Raw genomic sequence first — 22,827 nt, 5'->3', positions numbered from 1 at the left:
ACATTTTACATATATATATATATATATATATATATATATATATATATATATTCCAAGAATAGAAAATTGAAAATGTTTAAAGTAGTTCTATAATTATAACATATATATAGCAGTACTACTGGATCAACAGCCAATCAGACTTCAGTAAACAGAGAAAGAACGTTCATGCATTTATCTGCCTCTCACTCTATTCGATTTCTATCCTCACCACTGTCATGTCGGTGGTCATTCTATACGTATTCTCTCATTGTTTCAATTCAATATTTTTCTAATTGGAATCAATTAAGATCTTTATTCAAAGCAAAGATACTTTCGATAGAAACTGTAATCGGAAAACTGTATTCGCGAAGTTTCTGCTTTGATGTTGTTCTACTATACACTGATCTGAATTTGAATCCGAATCATATACCGAATTTTATATACGCTTAGTTTCGTATCGTTTGTTATGAGAATCGTAATGACTATATCGCACATTGTTCTAGTAGCTTTTGTATTTCTATCTTTCTATATTTAAATATAAGCTATTCAAATAAACGCGTTATTAAAATTATAAATTCATATTTTGTTCATTTAATTAAATAAATTAATATTAATAAATAGTAAGGATTTTTTTTGGTTGTAATCTAACAAATAGGGAGAAAGTCAAGTTTAAATTGTAATAAATGCAAATAATCTATATTTTTTGTTTTTCTGTTTTTAATTTGGTTCAACTTTATTACAATTTATAATTCAAATGTCTTATTTTCAAAATAAAATTGAAAAGAATATATTTTTATTTATGTAGCAAAAAAATTAGAATAAATGAAGTAGTAAATTAATGAAGGATAACAATATAAAAATTACGCATATTTATAACTCATAAAAAACTTTAAGTAGTTAACGTTAATCTTTTATCGCGATCATATTATATTATAATGTCGAAACAAGTAATTTGAACTTTTTTCTTGCATTATATACATATATACCGAAATAGATTAATCTTTTTCACATATTATTATTCACATTTGACAGTATAAATTAAAACATATTTTCTAAATCAAAAGTCATTCAAGATTAATAAATAAGATAAATTTAACCACCGCTTCATATTAAAAAAAAGATTTTATTTAAGTACATGCTAACAATACAGAATACTTTTAACCTGTTTTTTACTTATAGAAATGAAAATGTAAAATTATTTTCTTTTTATCTTAAAGCATGCATGCTTTCATTAAGGTTTTTTTAATGGATTGAAGTCTGAATCTACAGTTGATGAAGCAAATCTAATTTTTATTTATTGACGAATTATGTTAACTGTTATACAAAATGGTATCATTAACATTTGAAAATAATATTACAGAAAAGAGGTATACACACAAAGATGACTGACTCATAATCGTTTGACTTAGTGAATATATCGAACCGTACTTAATAATCTCCGTGCTAATACATCTTTACAAACACCTATATATATTATCTATTTATATATGAATATTTATTTAATTAGTGCTTTCAATGTAGATGCTGTATTATTTAAAAAATTCGTAGTTAAACTTAAATACTCATAGAAATAATTAATTACTTAATTTCATAATCACACACACATACATTTATTTCTATTTCTAGTTTTTACCATAATAGCTGACCATAATATTTCTGGTTTTTACCATAATAGCTGACTATAATACCGAATATCAACTCATAAGAAAGATAGATCTATCAATGATAGATCAAGCCCTGGATACAGCTCTATCAAGTCCACCCTCCCTGAAACTTATGTTACTGTTGCTGCTCTTGGCAATTTTAACGGGTTTCGTAATTGCGAAGATGTTCACGGCGAATTTCAACTCGGCAACTAGCACTTCCCACAGCGAGATCTGTATGAAAGATGATAATTAAGTTCCTCTTCAGTATATTGCAATAATATATATATATATAGCGATGCAGTAATTAACTTATTAAAGACATATAATACATATAGTTAAAATTCGCGTATTATACTTCGCGAATTTTATATCACAATTTACAATAAAAAGAAAGAAATTTTATATGTACATTAAGTTTTTTGAATGCTTCTTTTTCTTAAAAGGAAGAAAATTAATTTACTTTATTTATCATAAAAAAAATTAATATAACAAACAAGGTAAAGTGAAGATTTACCTTCTCTATCACAGCGACTTTACGTACATGCCACAGAAACTCGCAAATTGCGATAAAGAACGAAACGCTGCAACCACATGTTAGAATGAAGAATACACCTCCAACATTTGCCATCTCTAATTCGTATATGCTTTTATTCTTTTCCATTTCATCTTTTTTGCATAAACCTCCTCCCTTATTATTCCACCACTTTGTCTTCAAGTTTTGCAGTATACCTTTCTCTCTTAATCTCAGGATCGCATAGTTAATATGTGTTTTGTATGGAGAATCTGTAGAAGAGATACAAAAGAAATGGTTTATATAAAGATAAAGAAATATGGAAAAATATTGGTATTGTAATGAAGTTATATTACTGCGTGGCATAGCAATACCATAGCCTCTGTTTCCAAGCACATTGCCTATTTTAATTATGTCGCATTTGCGCTCCGTATTATATTCAATAGTGGTACTTTCCATGAGAAAGGCATATTGTCGTTTACTGTTGAGAACTCGGTTAATGCCTAGAATGGAATATTGTAACAGAAAATTAATATATTTGAAAAATAGAATTCAAAAAAGAAAAAATTTGTTTTTTTCGAATAATGTAACCCTTTTTGAAGAAAGAAGGTTTTTCATGTATTTTTCACATAGGTGGTGTATGTTCGATTTTAGAATTGCGCACCTTCTTCAATAGTTGATGTGAATACGCTTGGTCTAGAGTTTGCCATTACGGCCCATATTTGTTTGTACGTTGAGTAATTTGAATTCTACAATTAGATAATGTTGAATCATATCTGTAAGTTATTTTTATATTGAGCCAAATATGATCATAAATAAGCTGCTAATATACTTTGAAAAATGCTGCTGTTGCGCCACCTCTTAGTGCACCATATTTAATTTTTGACTGTTTGGGCAGGTCCTCAATTCCTTTAATAGGAGGGTCCATTTTATCTACTGTGAGAAAAGCGGCTAGATTCGCTGTATATAAGCTGTATATGATCAAAGTAAAGAAGCACCACATGCTTGTAAGCATGCGCAGAGATGATGCTCTACAATAAAAGTGATTTTATTAATGTAATACTGTAATAGTTTAAAACATTTAACTCTTGATTAAAAAAATAATTTCTTCAATATTTAAAATATGTTTATTAATTATAATGCAATGATATCACATTGAAGCTTACTTGGGCAGTATGTTTGAACCTTGTTGCATAAAAAAACTAATAATTAAGAAGAACGAATTTTTGAAGTTAAACTTATTTTTGAGTTCTTCAGGATCAGCATTGCATAAATGATGCGAATTGTTCCACTCATCAGGTGCCATTCTTAAGAAAGAATTGAAATTTACGAAATACAAGTCACATTTTTTTAACGATTTATTTTCATTCTACTAATTATAATATTAATTTTAGTATTTTTTAAGAAGGATAATTTTTATTCCATTTTTATTACTTTATAATTTTATTTTTTTTTAATTATAAAGTATTTTGTTTCTAAAAATTTTACCTTGCCTGAACAAATAACATTATTGATACGACGAGATAAGCAATAGCCATGTAGATCCATACTTTTGTAGATAAAGGCAACAAGAAAGGGAAAAGAGGTGGCACTTTCTTTTCCGGTTTGCTAAACATAATGCTATAACCTAATTTAAAAGAAAATTAGAATATTGTCATTAATATGCCTAAAATTTAATTATTTATTTAATAATCTTTATTTTAGATCGCATATGTGAGAATACAATCAATACTAGAAATTTAAAATGCCTATTACAACAACTGGATCTTCATTGCTTTAAATAATTCAAACTTGAATTACTAATATATCCTATACACATATATATATATATATATATATTATATATTTATATATAAACTATATATATATACTATATATATATATATATATATGTATGTATGTACTTGCATATATATTATATTGTAGTCTTTTTCGAACTGTGTGTGTGTGTATGCGTGTGTGTGTGTGTGTGTGTGTGTGTGTGTGTGTGTGTGTGTGTGTGTGTGTGTGTGTGTGTGTGTGTGTGTGTACATTATTACAGTTTTTCAACATATTAACAGCTTTATAATATGATGTTTGATTGTAGCATCAAATTATTAAAAATTGCTTGTCAATTTAATTCGCAATTACTAGAGTAGTTTTAATTGCGTTTATAGTCCGGAAAAACAATTCAGCGTTCAGTTCGAAAAAGACTATATGGTGTGTATATATATATATATATATATATATATATATATATATATATATATAAGTACATATACATATATATTAATAATTCAAGTTTGAATTATTTAAAATAATGAAGATCCTGCTTCGATCGTAACAGGCATTTTAAATTTCTTTTCTTTATTTTTACAATATCTTAACATGTTTAATTTATTTCTGGGTTACCTAGAATTTATGAGTAATGAATAAAACGAATTATAATGATATTATAATATTTTTTTGTATGTTATTCTTTTTAATAAGTTAGTATTGTATTAATATCAATATTTACCCGAGGTCATGAAAGGCAAACTGAAATCCACAACAGATTCGCGGAAGGATGTTATAGTTAAATCGGATATAGCAAGATCGGCTTCCTAAAATTTTTAAAAAATAGATCATAAATAACAGATTATTGAAAAGTGGTGTAAACTCAAATTATTGTTTGTTCACAATAAGTAGGAAAATCTTGTAAAATGAAGGTGGTAAACAATTAACGTAAATTTTAAATATTAAAGGTGAATTATTACATTTAAAAAAATACTATTATTAATTTAATTGTAATATAAAAGCAAACTCAATTGATTTACATGTTTCTGTTCTATTTTTTCATAAAAGAAATTTTTTTCACTTTAATTTGTTGCCAAAATAAGATGATAGAAATAAATTAAGAACAAACCTTTCTTTAAATAAAAGTTTCTGCACGGAAAGTACAATTTTGTTGAAATATTAAAAAATTTAGTTAGATCTGCAAATCTGAAAATAATTTTCTCGGGACCATCAAAGTATAATTAGATATATAGTAAACTCAAGCATGATTAACAATGTTATGAAATGTTTTAATATTCTAGAAATTAATTTAGACCTTCTATATAATTATTTTGATAATCTAACAAAATTATTTTTAGATTTTGTATCTAGCAAAATTTTTAGATATTTTAACAAATTATTTTTTCCCTCTGTAAAATACAGGACGTTTTACTTACATTATTCAAAATGCTCTTGATTAGACCTCTATGCCAGGTCTTCGTTTGTGAATCGTAAAAGCCATATCTATCATTTACGAGTTGGAAAACTACCCCTTTAAACCGTAAATGTTTTGCGATATGATTAATCAGATCGATGCAAAAACCTTCGTAGCGTTTCCAATCAATTAGTTCTCCACGCGTTGAACCATCAGTCACTTCCATAATGTAGGGTGCACTCTAAATCGGAGGAAGTTATTACATATTTCATATCTTCAAAAATATTTGTATAATTTATACTTAGCTGACTATAATAAATAGAAAGAAGAGCTAAGAGAGAGAATATTCGTAGAACAATTATATGTACTTTCATTGATTTAACTCGTTTGCTATTACGTATATCACTAATGATATTATTCGTCATACAATATTTCTGTTTTTATACCAAAAGAAATCATATCTATATTGAAACATTCAAGTAATATTATTAAATACGTTATATTGTTTCCAATTTGCTCTTTTCTGTACTTATTATAAGTATCTTTCTCAGACTATGCACGTAATATAACTTTAAATCTTCTCTTGTAATTTATGAATTACATAATAAATTGACAAGATATATTTCTATTTAATGGCTAACAACATATAATCTTAATGTCAGAGCTATAATTAATATGTTAAATAGTATTACGAACTATCTTTATGCTAATCTTGAATATTTTTTCTTTCATGAATTTGTGTAAATCGATATCCTTCTTTTCCTTAATCTGTGTGGCATGTATACCATTAAAATCCCAATAACTCATTTGTATCACATCCGATTGTTGAAAATTCAAGATTTTTACATTAAAACGTTGTCGACGACCATATTTATCAATGCACATATTGCCTGTTATCTTTCCTTTCTTTGATATCTATTTAAGAAAAAAATTAATTTTCTTATCTTAAAAATGAATAATGAAGATTTGATATTTTTATATATTTTTTCACGAATGTTTATTATTTGAATACAGTTGTGTTCAAATAGTGAACATTAGCGCAGTTATTATGTCAGTCACATTTAATAAATTTAATGTGGCATTAAATTAACTTTGAAGAATTAATTTTTTTATGCAAGTGAATATAAAAATGTAAGAAAATCGTTATTAATTAAATTTCTTCAAAATATGTATTATGAAGAATAATAAAAATCATATATACATATATTCTTAAGATTTAAAGCTAAATTGCTATTTTTTTGTTATATAAGAAGTAATAAAAAAAGATCTCTTTCTTACCTTTTGCATAACACTGATGATATTAGGTCCTGCTTCATACAATGTAGTTTTATTGATACAAGAAAATCGTATAGGATCAATGGACATATATACTTTATTTTTACTATTTCTTGCGTTTAGAGTCTCTAATGCCTTATGCAACAAAAATACTGCGTCATAGAGGACCATTGAATCTAGCTGTATTAAAACCGCAATAGTTCAAATAATTAATTTTGTTTTATATAATTTTTTATTTTGAATTTTTAATATAAAACATCTAATACAGCCTAAAATGTGAAAACATTAAATAGACATTGATTTGTCTGCTAAAATAAATAAATAAATACTTTCTTTTTTTTAAGTGCTTGCGCAACGAAAAATTGCACAGAAATATTTTTATTTTTCATGGATGTTGACTCGTTGATATTTATAAGTAATATTTTATTAAATATACAGTGTAAGTGATCATCCTCCAATAATCTTGACCTTGAGTGACTTCCAACAGGTTTTAGGTGGCGGTCGTCCTTCGTTAAAAAATTATTAACAAAAAAAGTTTGAAAAATAGTGTCTCTTTTCTACTATGTGAAACAGAAATTTTCTACTTTAAAATATATTTTATGACTTTCCACGCAAAGCAACTTTCACCCCCACCTCCCCCCTGCTTAAGGGCACACGACTTCCACGCAAAGCGAGTTCCATCTCATCTCGTCAAGTTGCTTCGCATAGAAAGTCGGATATCTCTGAAGCAGAGGGGAGGTAAAGCGAAAATTGCTTTGCGTGGAAAGTCGTAAAATATATTTTAAAGCAGGAAACTTCTGTTTCATATAGTAGAAAAGAAATATCATTTTTCTTTTTTAATAACTTTTTAATGAAGAACGATCGCCATCTAAAACCTATTGGAGGTCACTTAGAGTCATGATCTTGACAACATATGACAAGGTAAAAGTCATTGGAGGGTGGTCCCTTATGCATATTTACCAATATTTACCAATATTTTTTTGTTATTATATTAATTTTTTATTATAATTTTTCACTATTAAATGACATTGATTGTTCGCAATCATTGGAGCGAGTTATTCGCACTCGTTTACTTGGTCTAGATCTGGTTTGACGCAAGTACTTAAGAATTATACAAATGCAATGAAAGAATATATAAACTTTCGAGATTACATTTTAATTAATATATTATATTATGCTTATTGCTGATAATTAAGAGATTGAATAAATACCCCATCAATTTTTTCTACGTCATTCTCTCTTATGCTCAATCCAGTGATATTAACAATGGTATTAACATTATTTCGCATCTTGGCAATAGGTAGCATGGATATATCCTACAATTGAATGGAATGATTATTTAAAAAACTATTTATGCTATTTGTTTTCTAGCATCGGAGATGCATAAGAATAACATATAATATTATGCTTTATCTATTCTATTTAATTTTCCTTAAATTATTAAAAAAATTTTAATTTATAAACTTTTAATGATCAATCTTTTCAGCTTTAAAATACATAAAATACGCATTCGAAAGTTGTTATTGAAATAAAACATGTAATATACGGTACCAAATATGTAATAACGAAGTTGCAATAATCTGCGAGTAAATTGACTTCTTTTGCCTGATGGAGCACTTTCATAATATTTTTCGGCTTAACATCGATAATTATGTTGCACACTGGTAAATGACGTATCTTTTTAAGCATCGAGCGATAATCCGATCCTTCATTAAGCTTCCATACTGTATGTATAATCGGATATTCTTTTAAAGTCAAAGTCTTCTGAAGACGTGACAGTCCTTCGTCAGTTTCGTAAATCGCTACGAATTTTTGCCATTTCATTGAATCAATGACATCGGCGATAGCCTGTATAATTTTATCGATCAAAAATATATTCCAAAAATAATAAAAATATGTTTTATGTGCAACGTGATATTAGTCACGATTTAACTTGCATCTTAAAAAAGCAGACTACTGTGATTCTATTGAATAATTATTCGATTTAATTAATTAACTAGATATGCATTTAAAAATCATCATAAAAATAATTTGAATTTATTTGCACACTGTTAAACGTGTTCAAGTTATTATAGTGTATATTTACTGAAATTTGTACATTTAGCTGCGAAATGATTCTTTTAAATTACGACTAACCTGACTGATTTGTTCACTGGCAGGGAATATGTTTATGGTCATTGATGGTGAAGTCTTCTTCTTTTTCTTTTTTTCCCTTTCTCGCCAGACATACTCGATATGCGGTATTTTAAATCGCGCAGCAATGCTCGCAACTATCCCACTAGTATACCGGCTTGAAGGCCCGAAAATGGCTGCCACACCTTCCTCAAGAAGTTCACAAGCTATATAGAAAATAATACAATATCGAATAAGTAAATCAACAAATATGTTTAAAATTAAAATAATTGTGTAATGTAAAACCTTCTTCATAAATCTGTTTTTTTTTTTAATTTCCTCACGTATTTCTCTAAAAAGGAATCTTAAAAAAGAATAATTCTCTTGTTTTTTTCTCTTTTTTTTCCATTATAAGCATATCTCGAATTTAATACATACATGAAATTGGCCCCCAACTTTTGAAAAAATTAACTTTCTATAACTCATTCGGTTGCTCATTGTTCGCACATGTATGCACATTTCGAATTTTTGTTTGCATATTTCTATGCTATTCAGGAAAAAATGTTTCATATATAATTATATATAATTATATGAAATTAGAAATAGAAATCGACTGAGTTAATGTAATAACATAATACAGTAGAGAATGCCTTTCGGTCAAAGTTGAAAGTTTCGAATTAGGTTGGGAAAAAAATTTCTTTGTATTTTTTAATTCAAAATTGTATATACAATATCTTCATCAAAAATGAATTAAATTTAAATTTAAAAAAAAGGTTTTAAAGCTTGAAATCTCTACTTTCAAAAGATTACTATATTTTTTGAATTTCTGTGAGTTTGATAATTTTTACATTTAAAAAACTACGAGCTGAAAAAGATAAAATTTTCTTTTCACTTTAGGGGTCTCTCACGCTGCCCAAACACGTTTACCAAAAAATTTTCGATTACCTATCATGAAAGCTTGAAGCTTCCCCTATAAAATCATTTTTTAAAAATGTTCCTATGATTTTTTGTTCCTGAATTATTCGCGAGTTAAATAAAAGAGCATTCTAATTTCGATTGCTCATAACTTCGATAAAAATCATCATACTGCAATTTAAAAAACAGATTCTTAAAGCTGAAACTCTAACGAATGATATAACTGTAACGAAAATTTTGCAACAAATGAAAAACTTTTGCAAAAAAATTTTTTTAAATACGAAGAAACTTTTTTTCCTACCTAATATATTATATTATGTTATATTATATTATATTATATTATATTATATTATATTATATTATTTGAAACTTTCAATTTTGACCGATCCTAAAGACGCTCTCTACTATATATTATATGAGATTATATAAAATTATATATAATTATATAAAAAATGTATAATTATATAAAAAATGATAGATATTAGGAATCAGTGCTGGAAATCAATTGCGCAAAAAACTTATAGAAATAACGAAAATTTTAGGTACAATTTTAAGATATAACGTTCAAGATGTTGATGATGGAGCTCCTTACCGCATTGCAATCATCATCACGTAACAGAAATGGGTTTTGACGATATTGTGTATTAATTTATTATTATTTATTAAATTTGTACTGAAGATGATTAAATTTGTACTGAAATGGAGCCGAAATATCTTTAAAATTTTCGTTATTCTGTAAGTTTTTGCGCAATTGATTTCCAGCGCTGACTCCTAATATCCATCATTTTTTGTATACATTTTTTATGCCTTAATCTTAACAAATGTTATCCAGGACATGAGCCTGAACAATATTCAAAAGGTTTTAGCCATCGGTCGAACACCTTGCGTAATGCTAATGTCGGCGGTATTGTAACTTTCAAGCCTTATAACTCAAAAAGTATTTAATGAAAAATAACTTTGTTACAGTGTTTTGAAAAGCTCTTGACACCAGCTATTAAATTCTGAAATAAAAAATAGAATGTTCTATTTAAAAAAATCTATGTAATCTTGATTTGATTTTGGCGATGCCATCCAAAGTCAAACTGATAAGATCAGTAAATAGATCTTTTTAAGCTCTATAACTTTTATGTGAAACATTTTTCTATAAAATTTATATTTTATGGGTTATTCAGAGTATAATTTTAAAGATAATTTCCCTACACTGTATAATTGTAAAGATAATTAAAAAAATTTTTAAATTTCTATCCTTGGGATTAGAATAAGTGTGTTATATAGGAAAATAGATTTATAATTATTAGAAAACATACATGTCAACATAATGGAATAATCGTCATCCGGAATAATTGATCTCACCGCGTACTTACTAGCTTTGGCAGTCATAAAACTATCAATATTGCTTTCGATGTATTTAATGACTGGTACAAGTTCAAATGTAAGTGCATAGTTTTCGTTTTTTGTGTCAGAGATTGCTCTTTCGAATACAGATTCAAGATCTTCTTCGCCTTTGTGAAAAATTGCTCCTAAAAGTGTATTAATAAATGAAAAATTAATTAAAAAATTAATATTATATATATTTGTTGTAAAGAATAAATATAAATAAATGTACTGAATTATTATTAGGTGTTGGAATTAATTCGTAGCGTTTTTAATGAAAGAATGTTATTTATTTCACATGAGTATTAAAAAATACATTAATGAAAGTACTTCCCATCACTTGTAAAACGCTACGAATTAATTCCAACACCTAATAATTAATAAATTTGTTAGTGATGATTATTTAAGGTAAAAAGATTTGTATATTATCACAATTAATTTTTTAATTATATTTTTAAATAATTATTATATGTATTTATTTTAATAATAATACTAGTATAGATAAATAAAATAAAAAATAAATAAATAGCTAATACTAGTTGACTACGTATGAGTTTCCAATTTACATTACGCATATCGGATCAATATAAGAGTACGTCCTGCAGTTTATAGCTAAACATTGAGCCGCGAGCCGAGCCTACGTTCACATTCAAAGATATGCTACATCCACATTATCGAAATGAATATAGAATATACGTCAAATCTTTAAAGGTGGACGCAGGCTGTGCTCGCGGCTTGATGTTCAGTTTGATAATCGGCACACACCCTTAAGTAACAAGCGCATGAACATCGCTAAAAATATTTCTCTTGTGTGACTTTGTGAATATATACTGATATGAGAACCAGGATAAATTAACTTTTTTTTAAATTAAATTAAATTAAAGTTAACAGCCTTGAAAATTTAATTAAATTAAAATACAAATTATAATCCATATAAATAAAATTAATTGAATTAAAAATTAAGTTAATAAAAAAAATAATTAAAAAGTTAAAAGTTAAATTTGGTTTGAACAAACAATCATAAAAAAAGAAAAAGTTTGACTATTTTACATAATTTTTCGTATTTTTCCTTTTTATTAGCTTATTTATTTAAAAAATCTGGTTGTTTTTGTTCACAAGTAACGATTATACAATATAAAATTACTAAATTATATATTCATTAGCTTTTCGCATTGTATCTAAGGATTTAAAAAAAAATCAAATTAAAAGTTAATAGTTACTGATAAAATGTAATTCAATTAAGTTAAAAAGTTAAGAGTCTAAAATATAATTAAGTTAAGTTAAAATTAATTAACTTTTTAACATTTTAACGTAATTTTTAGCTTTTTAACTTAGTATCTGATTGTAACACTCTGATTATAACGTCCAAAATTCATTACTAATGAACTTTAATTAAAAATTATTTTATTATAAATTTTTTTACTTTCTTTTGTATTGATATATTTTTTTATGTTAAATATGCTTTTTCCGTTTTATTTTATTTATGACTTGACATAACGTTATTACATATAGCGTTTTTTAATGATGTAATGACGTAATTTGTCATAAAAAAAGAAGATAATTGATAATTTATATAGTCGGTTGTTATTTAATTTTAATATGTATGTGACAGTCGCTAAAAATGGAATATTATATTAACTCTAATTAATATTCTAATTAATATTCGTTTTCAAAATTTTCTTAATTGATATTTACAACTTAACTTAACTGATATTACAGTTTATTGTACTTTAAATTAATATATCTTTGCTTGAAGTTAATGTAATTAACAGTTTTTTCATTATGAAAGCAAAAATTTGAGAAATAATATTATGTAATTTAAAATTACGTAAGGTTATAAAATAAATATTTGTTATAAACAATTTTTCACAGTATAGTTGAAAGAAATGGGTTCGTAAATACTGATTTAGTTTAAAATGCTTTTTACATTTATGTAGGTATCAGTAGAGTAGATTATCATAGAGATTTTGGTCTTCGTTAATTCGGTTGTTAAATGATTTTTTTGAAGATATGCAAAATTTCCACACATTATGAGCAATATATTTTTTTAAATTTATTAATTTTGTAAACAAGGATCAGTCCTTACCGATTTTTATTGATTGCATCTGACCGTGGTTACATAATGTTATCACTAACAAAAATAATGTAATCAAAAACAGACACTGTCGTGGATCCATTTTAATAAATAATACAAACGTGAATTTATTTGATAAAATATATTGAGCGTGTTAATTAAGACACAATAGTATAATACGACGCGACGTCAAATATGCGTCTGCATTTGTACGTCACACTTCGTATACTGCAATACTTTAAATAATTAAGAGCTAGAAATAAGATGTTAATTTCAGATTTTTTTATCGCGTGTAGGTAATTCCTGCTTTTTTCCCCTTTGGATGACACAAGCTAATTCTTTATTTTTTTTTTAGCTTTTTTAAGTTTTAACAATTATAATGCTATTATTGACATTATTATCCATCCACGCAGTTTAGTGATATTATTATTTTCAGTTTATAGTTTAAGTCTGATAGTAAGTTACGCGCAGTTTACAGATAAAAGATGTATTTAGAATAAAAAAATACTATTAGGCATTTCTCAAAATCTTACCTCGACTGTATTGTCATTTTCTAACTTATTTCATTTATAAAGTTTTATTTTTATTTTTATTTGGATATATAACTTACAATATAGAACGCTCTAAAATATATCAAGTTCTCTTTATCTTTAAAAATAAAAATTTACATCTTGCTTTTAGTGAGAACCTCTTGAACGGTTTGGTTGAAATTTGAATATCTACAGTCGATGAAGCAAATTCCATTTCTGTTTGTCGGCGAACTATACTTGTACGAACTGTTGTAAAAGATTTTACAAGGTGGCACCGTAAACATTTTAAAATAATATTACGAAAGTCGCGCATAAGAAGCGAATATTTGGGTAAAAACTATTTATCCCGAGCAGCAACTAACAGAATCCTCTAATTCAGTCACTAGAATCCCTACAGGAAGAAATGTACTTCCACGCTTATACGTGTTGGGACTCCCTCTTTAATGGAGACTTTCCAGGCTATGGAAGATAAGACTAGAGAAGTAATGTTTTTCTGATAAATATGAGGCTTTCACTTTTATTCCAGACTCAAATTCCATAGATAGTAGGAAAATCCTAAGAAATTCCGAAGAAATAAACTTCACGTTTAAAAAAGCATTTCAAGTTGAACTAGACACTTTAATGTGCCTGTACATAGACGGTTCCAGATCTAAAGATAGTCCGTATGTGAGTTTTATGATTATCTCACATGAGTCAATTTCCCTTAAGTTTAAAACGACAGGATTTGTATTCTTTTACTGTGTAGAATCTATAGCGATTCTGGAAGCTTTAACCATGGGTTTTGAACATGCGTGGCTCAAAATTATTATTTTCTCGGACTCAAAATCTGTCATTTTTGTGGTGGAGTCCCTGTATGATCATAGTCACAGCTCATATTTGATTCCATACAAATTAAAACTTGATTAATTAAATTAAAGAAGGAAAGGGTATAAATGTCAAATTAATCTGAATTCCTAATCACCGAAGGGTTAAGAGTAACAACAAATTCGATCCAGAATAGATAAACAGGTTGATACCTCTCACAAAGGAATTTATAGAAAAAAAGGGCGATTTAAGACCTCCATTCTTGGGCTTCCAATGAGACGTCGCGTGATGCATTCTATTGCAATAATTTCATGTGTGATACGACATAAGGTCTAAGAATTTTAATTTAGATAGGAGGACGGTAGTCACTATTAATAGGCTTTGATGTAATCACTCCTCACTTAGAGCAAACCCAATCACATTCGAGATCGTGGATTATCCCCTCTGAAGTGCGGAGAAATAAAGACAATAATAAATCATGTTTTTTTGGAAATGCAAGGTCTAGGAAAGAAAACGTCGAATTTTGACTAAGCAAGAAACGTCTCCCTCACCTTACCATATATATTTTAGCTATCCTAGACAAAAGTATTATAATAGAATAGATAAAGGAGCATAAAGGCCAATTCGCAAGATATACGTGCAAATGTATGATAAATAATTTCATTTCGGCAACTAGTTTCATCGTCCTACATAATTATTTTGATAGTCCAACAAAATTATTTTCAGATATTTATTTAGCTAAATTGTTAGACACTTTAATAAAACTGTCCTATTTGTACAGAAATTAGACGAATTCTTTAAACATTGGCATAAGTGAAACTCACACAATTTGCATGCCGTTATGTCATTAAGGTAACTTTATGTAATTTACACGATTCTTGAAAGAGAAAGGTAGAGAAGAAGATACAGAAGACGTTGAAATTCACGTTGCTATTAAACGAAAGTGAATCCGGTATATCCGTGTGAACCACGACATGAACCCGCCGCATAATGCGAATTCACGCCTTACAAACACCACATCATCCGCCGCGATGACCTTGACGTGACCTTCTTTTGAATTGAATAACCTTAACAATCTCGTCGGAGTCTCGCGAGGGCGAATGTGAACGTCCTTTGCCCACGATGGAAACCATACGATTCCCGAAGAATGCGTTACATTACCGGACGGCACACAAGCATTAAAGCCGGATTTAATAAGCGGTTTCGTCTTTCGGTTAATGTGCGATGCAACTGTTGATTGGAGGTTTAATTAGTATAATTGGTGTCGACCGATGGCTAACACGTTACAGTAAAACGTTTCGAGATTTATCACCGTCGATAGCTTTGATCAAAGCCATCGACAGCATTAATGAACGCCAGACATTTTGCACTTGTCAGACAAAGGCAGTGATATTATTAACTTATAAAGGTGACGATTTTATATTTATATATATATATATATATATATATATATATATATATATATATATTAGGTGTTGGAATTAATTCGTAGCGTTTTACAAGTGATGGGAAGTACTTTCATTAATGTATTTTTTAATGCTCATGTGAAATAAATAACATTCTTTCATTAAAAACGCTACGAATTAATTCCAACACCTAATATATATATACAAATTTTATATTATTTCCTTATTTCAAAGCACTACTTAAAAAATTATCTAATAAGAGTATCTAATATGTTAGAAATAAGACTGTCACATAAATAAGTCAATTAATTATAAGTAAGAGAAGTTACTTACTTACTTACTTAAAAAAATCAGATGTTGGAATAATGTGTATTTATATATATATATATATATATATACATATATATCTAATTAAATTTAGATAATACTTTTCGCAATAAGTTTTTTACAGTTTTGAAGATTCTAGTAGCATCGAACTAACGATTTAATTAAATTTTGAGATTTTGTTGGTATTTCGGATTGATTGTATTGGAAGTCCGAAAATCGAGACGCAATCATATTTTTTAGATAAAAATTTATTTAATATACATATATGCATCTCATAATTTAACTTTAATCGTAATTGGCGCTTCTCATATTTAGTTGATTTATTCATATAAACAGTCCTCTTTCTAATCTTAATTATTGTAAATAAATTTATGTTAGATATGCACATGGATTATTACTGTAAGGCCCGGTTTTTCATTACTTGATTAACTTGAGGCTTAACTAATGAGCTTCATCTGATAATGAATGAAGTTGAGTATTTTATGTCAGCGACTGTAGGTGAATCGAAAACTGTTCATTTTTTTGTACTAAAATGTTTTGTTTAGCAGGTCAGCTATAACATATGAGAAAATCATTTGATTTCACCGGGATCCAATTTCATGTAAGATTAGTGTGAGGGATCTTTTGAAGTAAGGAGACGATGTATATATATTATATTAATTTATTTAACTGTGTTTGTACATTAATTCTACATATAAACTTGTATAATTGTTATTTTTATAATTACAGTCATTGTTTTTTTCTAAGTATGTATTTTCTCTTTTTCAATATTTTCTTTACATATTTATTCATTTTTATCTGATACTTTGTTTATGTGTTGTAATTTTTGTCATCAATTATCTCGTAAATATTACCAATTTTCGAATAAACACCTTTTCGATATTTTTTTGAAAATAAATTATCGAATCTGAAAATTACTTATTTGAAATTTAAATTGCTCAGCTGGGATAATAAAATCTTATAGAAAATTTTCTCTTGCCTTTTTGCTTTTAATACAGGCTGTATATACGCACGATTAATTTAGATCATAAACAACTACTTTTGCTTCGTAAAAGAATTTAATGCTCTTTAAAAGACCGCAGTTTTTTATTTTTCCGAAAAAATAGGGCTGTTTAAAAAGAGCAGAGCGTATTAGAATCACGTGAGGCTGGAACCATCCGAGACTGTGCCGAGCGCAACGGAAGTCATTAATTGTACCTGAAACCTGAATTGCGGGACAGCAGTACGGAAGCATTCTGTGTGCGTGATGTATATAGAAAGGCATAAAAGACATGCAACTAAAAGTCAAATGTTAGCGTATCCTCGAAACTCGTCATTGCCGACAATTCGGGCCAGGGACTCATTTAAGCAAGAAATCTCGTGGGTGAGATCATATCGCAATTAAGGGATTACGTAAATTTGAAAACAATACGGGTGAGATAAAACGATACAAATTTCGTATTCTTTGGCTTCTCACAAAACAATGCGCGATATTATCTTTGTAAAGATAGTTAAGTTTCGATAATTAATAGAATTTTGATAGCTCTGGCGATGGTTTCTATCACAATTATATGAAAAGTCTGAAAACAGAATATTAATTTCACAGAGGTATCGATATTGTTGTTTACAGTACGATGTGCATCAATATTATTTCTATGCCTTTTAACGAGTACTTGTAATTATTCCACGATAGTTTATCGAGATCGTTATGTAGGCATGATATGAAAGCAAGTCTGGTTATATAAATATTAATTAATTAATTAATTATGTACAATGTAGAAATATAGCTTATTTTTAATGAGAGCTCGTTACGAATCTCGTGATATCTTATCAATCACAAAATAAACACAAAACGAAAATGCGAGATTGATAATAAACACTAATTTGATGATCATTTATAAACACATTACATTTGTGTATATAATATAAAATTATATATTTTAATTAAACTTACCAAAAATGACATACAATAATTAAATGAAGCAAAGGGAATGAAAATAAAATATTATAGAAATTACTAAAGTTATATTATATTGTTAACATAAATTATATAAATTAATAATTGAAATACAAATTTTTTAAAATTAAAAATTTTTTTAAATCAGTTTTTTAAAATTTTATTAAATCAATTCAACAATGATACTTGAACTTTAGATATTATTATTAATTTTGTTATAATTTTGATATCCTTTAAGCACATAATTGAACCATCGCCATGGGGTATCCAATTGGAGCGCGTGAGAAAGAAATTATAATTGCAAAAACATCCGTTATGATCGCAAACACCACACCCGGTGCAACCAAGGACGAGGAGTCTGTTACATACTATTAGATGCGTGAAATATGCCAAGTATATACGCACACGTACATATACGTATTAATATATAATGTATAAACTTTCTTTTATATTAGCTATATTTGATAATTATAGAAAACACACTGATTTGCACGACGAAGCATTTGTCCCCCCCCCCCCCTTCCTCTTTCTCATTTTCTCTCTCTCTTTCTCTCTCTTTCCAGACCAAGTTGGATATGCATACATAACGAGCAGCGAGCGAATATTATTACTCGCGACGCAATCATGTGTGAATTTTAAAAAACATTACGCGCAACATTGCCTCAGCAGTTTAATTATACAAATTCCGGCCTACTTTGGTAAAGTTATATCAATGGAGTACAAGGTTGATATTATAAATAGCTAATTCTCTATTTGACAAAGTAAAAAATGCCAACTCATTATATTATATTGTAATACAAAATTATATAGGGTGTCCCAAATTTAAATATCAAAACTTCGTCGGGAGCGTGTAGGGATCGTCGATAAATTAAGAAAAAAAATCCTTTAAAGATATGCTTGTTTTTGCTTTGTTTTAAAGAAAATTCCAAAGAAAGATCAAATGTTTCATTTTTGTATTTATTTATTATAATACTTATTCATTTACACTTATTTATTCATATTATTTACTTGATGTAGATATTGTTCAAAATATTGGCCTTTTGCAGCAATGCAAGCACTGGATTACTAAATAACTCGTGTTGCAGTTAAACACTGATCTGGTCAACGAATTCGCCGATATAACACTCTTCTGCTTGGAAATCGGCGCATACTCTCACATCGCTTCCGTACCGCATTATCGTTGCAGAAACCTTAAAACATAATTATGTTCTAAGGCAGAAACACTAAATACCATATCAGCATTTATTAATCGATAGAATATTTAATATCCTATAATCGATTACTTATAAATAGGATTACTTGATTAAAAGTTTTAAATTTTTTAGTTGGGACGTACATATCTCGGAAGAGACAAAAGGGTTAACATATTTTTTTTTAATAACTATTTTTTATGAATTTTTAAATATGCAATTCCATTGAAAATCCGTAATAAAAAAACGTTATATTAATTAAAATCGTTTTTAGAAATATTCTCATAATAAGCTATTACTTCGTTTAATATTTATTTCGTTTTTACTCATCTTTTTCAGAAAATTATGTGATGTATGTAAATTTATATCCATAATAATCTCAAATAAGTCTGAAAACACTTATATCTAATATATGTTGTTAATAATGATGATTTTAATTGAGTGTAAATCCATGGCGATCGTTTACACGAAAAAAAGAATCAAGTGCTTGTTCCCATTAATATATTTGTATTCATTAATATTTAATGTAATTTTTTTTTAACAGATTATTTATAAAATTAAACAATCGACATAAAAAAAATTTTAACGTGTACACATGTAAAATATGCATTTACATATACATATAAGAAACCGTATATATGTATGTATGTCCGAGCTGCTCGTCGTTTTCCTTGGGTCTCTTGAAACCTACGAGCCATTCAAATGCAAAAGCCTTCGTAAAGCCCATGATGCATTGTCGGCCGGTAGATGTTATTCCGGAGAGTCCGGTGGAGGAAACGGCTTTATGATTCTCGGCGGGGAAACAAGCTCTTGCCGATATTTCTCGTTCCGAGACACACGGATCGATTTGCGTGTATATACGCACGTGTATGCGCATTACGTGGAATTTCACGCTCCTCAGTGGGATAAACTTTTGGTCAAAAACCATTTCTTGAAAACGATGGTGACTAAACATTCGCCCAACGATCTGGTGTGTCCAGTATGAGACCACATCGAAACTCGCATGACGGCCATCGTATTCTCGTGATCGCGCAGATTTTATCCACTGTTCCCATGGACTTTGTTATTACGAAGTGAAGGAATAAAAACGGATAAAAACTGATATATAATTATATTCTGTATTTTTTAAGTAGCAATATTCACAATAATAATCTGTTACTAATTATTAATATTCGTGATAATTGTAAACATATTTTTATGTAAATTACAATCAAGTATTTTTGTCTGTATTTCTTGTTCTGTTCAAAAGTATATTAGTGAAAAAAATGTTGATCAAGAGATCATTGAAATCATTCGTAACAACGTCACGGCCTTCCAGCATGATCTAAGTTGCTCTATTCGAGTAACCAGTACCGTTTCGCAATCTCCTTGCAGCAAAGATCGCGCCGACCATTCGTTACTTTCCATTGTGTGCCACATAAGACCACATTGCATTGTCGCTGATCATTTCTCAGATTCACATTACGAAATATCAAATACATTGAGTAATTTTGTTAATTAGACGCAATATTTCGCTTAACACTTTCAATGCTCTGTTGATTATCTCTTACTTAAAAGAAGAAATCGCTGCGCTAAAAAAATATGTGTCTGACAATAAAATATCGTTTAATATTTAAGTTAGATTAAAATGTTACATTGCACATAAGGATGTAATTTCCTTATTTGATGAAGTATAAAATAAATATCAGTGTTTACGCAAGATTTCTCGAAAAGCTGAATAGATGTAATAAGCTTTAAATCTTGCCACATTGTTGCGAGAAAAGGTATAAAGTTTCATAATTCAGAATCAAGATCAAGATCTTGCATCGGTTCTTATTTGACTTTCCATTTCGTCTAATATGCGTACACACATAACGCATTATCGGGCCGATTATTTGCCGCATTTAAAAGCGTCGCGATTATGCATATGAGATATATTTATGATCGTGCGAGTTGCAGCTTTACGAGATTTTTTGGTTGACATTAATTATGCAGAACTGACGACAATATAATAAAAAAAAAAAACAAATATATAATTGAGTTGTAAATCTTACTAGTACGTCGACGTAGGTTGGATGGATAAAGGAAACAGAAGCGAAGTATAAGTTGAATAATCGATTATATTTGGTAAAACATTTACAAGATAATAAGATTTTTTTTTCATTTAACGTATGTTACATTTACAGGCAAGGCATCCTCAAGAACCGTACCAACTCTACAATAATCGTAGTAATGTGTAATGTTACTTATAAGAAAGTATGTACCATCAAATTATCGTTATCCGTTACTATTAATATTAATATTCTTTTATGATATATTATACTATACTCTTAATATTTCTTTAGGAACAAATACATATTTTTTTTCATTAATCAATATACATCGATTCGCGACTATATATGAACAGTAGATCTGCACTTCCGCGTAGGCGAATTAAGGTACACGACGGATACGTTTTTATCGAACGTAGGAAAAGAAAGAAGAACAGAGTGGTATCGCACGTTTCTTCGGTCTCCATAAATTTCTCCTTCGTCTTTCCCTTTTCCTTTTATTCCGTATTTCGGATGTACGTTAAGTTCCAAGTTTTTCGAATCAGTCGAGTTGCGAAAAGAGCAACAATTTTATATATATATATATATATATATATATATAATGTATATATATTGTATATATATACATTTATATATATATTATATATATGTATTATATATATATATGTATATATATATATATAATATATATTTATACATATATTTCATATATATATATATATATGTATTTTATATATATATATATATACGTATACATATACTATATATATGTATATAACATATATATATATATAATGTATATATATTGTATACATTTATATATATATTTATATATATGTATTTTATATATATATACGTATATATATATATTATATATATATATATATGTACATGTATATATATATATATATATATATATATATATATATATATATCAATGACAGAATCAATTATTAGACTCTTATTTTGGAGTCGCTTCTTACTTGGTCGAAAATAATATTTACAATTAATTCCTTTCGATTAGTTCTCGAATTTCACGAATCCAATCTTAGATTTAGATTCGTCGAGGTATATAATCATATTAATTATTAGCAGAATGCGCAGTGAACATTATTGGTCATCGGATTCGAGGGGGGAGGGAGAAACATGTGGTACGCAAAACGGAGCTCGGCCCTCGCGATGTGGCTACAAAGATCTGAGGTGAATTACGTATAAATGTACGCTAGTAATGCTAGTGGTAAGATATGAACTTGTCAATAACTGCTAATATCCATGAAGAAATGTGATGCCTGCTTGAAACCAAAGGGACAGCGTAAAATGGTGGGCTGGGATGGCTGAGACTACTTATGTCGTGCATGACAGAAGCATGATCGTGACGACGATTGACAATATACGGTAGAACAACGGTATCTATAGACTATTGCACTGTGTCGATTAAAGAGACGAGTCCGTTTACTACGGGCGAGAAATTGTATTTGTGGGGAGGGCGGCGTATGTACCAACTTCGCAAGTATTCAAAGTTTCAAATGATTGAGGCAATAAGAATTAA

The 22,827-nt window shown here is 28.1% G+C and overlaps 1 protein-coding gene across 3 annotated transcripts; it reads right to left on the bottom strand.

Moving 5' to 3' along the window:
* Positions 1–624: 624 nt before the first annotated feature.
* On the bottom strand, positions 625–15,672 carry LOC105149792 (glutamate receptor ionotropic, kainate 2). Of its 3 annotated transcripts, XM_087411177.1 has the most exons (16): positions 13,068–15,671; positions 10,972–11,127; positions 8,717–8,919; positions 8,132–8,428; positions 7,792–7,896; positions 6,584–6,760; positions 6,002–6,220; positions 5,328–5,546; positions 4,634–4,718; positions 3,625–3,763; positions 3,303–3,443; positions 2,969–3,167; positions 2,801–2,885; positions 2,511–2,639; positions 2,140–2,408; positions 625–1,856 (listed from the first exon to the last, which is right to left on the bottom strand). In XM_087411177.1, the coding sequence occupies exons 1-16, from the start codon at positions 13,156–13,158 to the stop codon at positions 1,710–1,712; spliced, it is 2,661 nt and encodes an 886-aa protein (XP_087267303.1). In that variant the 5' UTR covers positions 13,159–15,671; the 3' UTR covers positions 625–1,709. The 3 variants fall into 3 exon arrangements, with proteins under 3 accessions (XP_087267303.1, XP_087267302.1, XP_087267304.1); XM_087411176.1 differs by having other exon boundaries at positions 2,140–2,639; positions 13,068–15,672; XM_087411178.1 differs by lacking the exon at positions 6,002–6,220 and having other exon boundaries at positions 2,140–2,639; positions 13,068–15,672.
* Between the last annotated feature and the right edge of the window lie 7,155 nt (positions 15,673–22,827).

Source organism: Acromyrmex echinatior, chromosome 11, assembly GCF_024713525.1.
Source record: "Acromyrmex echinatior isolate Ae372 chromosome 11, ASM2471352v2, whole genome shotgun sequence".
NCBI classification, from domain to species: Eukaryota; Metazoa; Arthropoda; class Insecta; order Hymenoptera; family Formicidae; genus Acromyrmex; species Acromyrmex echinatior.
The sequence above is the reverse complement of the archived record's forward strand: the minus strand, read 5'-3'. Positions and strand labels throughout refer to the sequence as shown.

What these genes read in the sequence shown, in the direction of transcription:
- LOC105149792 (XM_087411176.1), bottom strand. Translation starts at nt 13,158, where the DNA reads ATGGATCCACGACAGTGTCTGTTTTTGATTACATTATTTTTGTTAGTG. An exon ending in TCATCAGTGTTATGCAAAAG is followed by an intron (nt 6,221 to 6,583) that starts GTAAGAAAGAGA and finishes TTTCTTAAATAG; the next exon opens with ATATCAAAGAAAGGAAAGAT. An exon ending in CAACAGCAGCATTTTTCAAA is followed by an intron (nt 2,886 to 2,968) that starts GTATATTAGCAG and finishes ATCTAATTGTAG; the next exon opens with AATTCAAATTACTCAACGTA.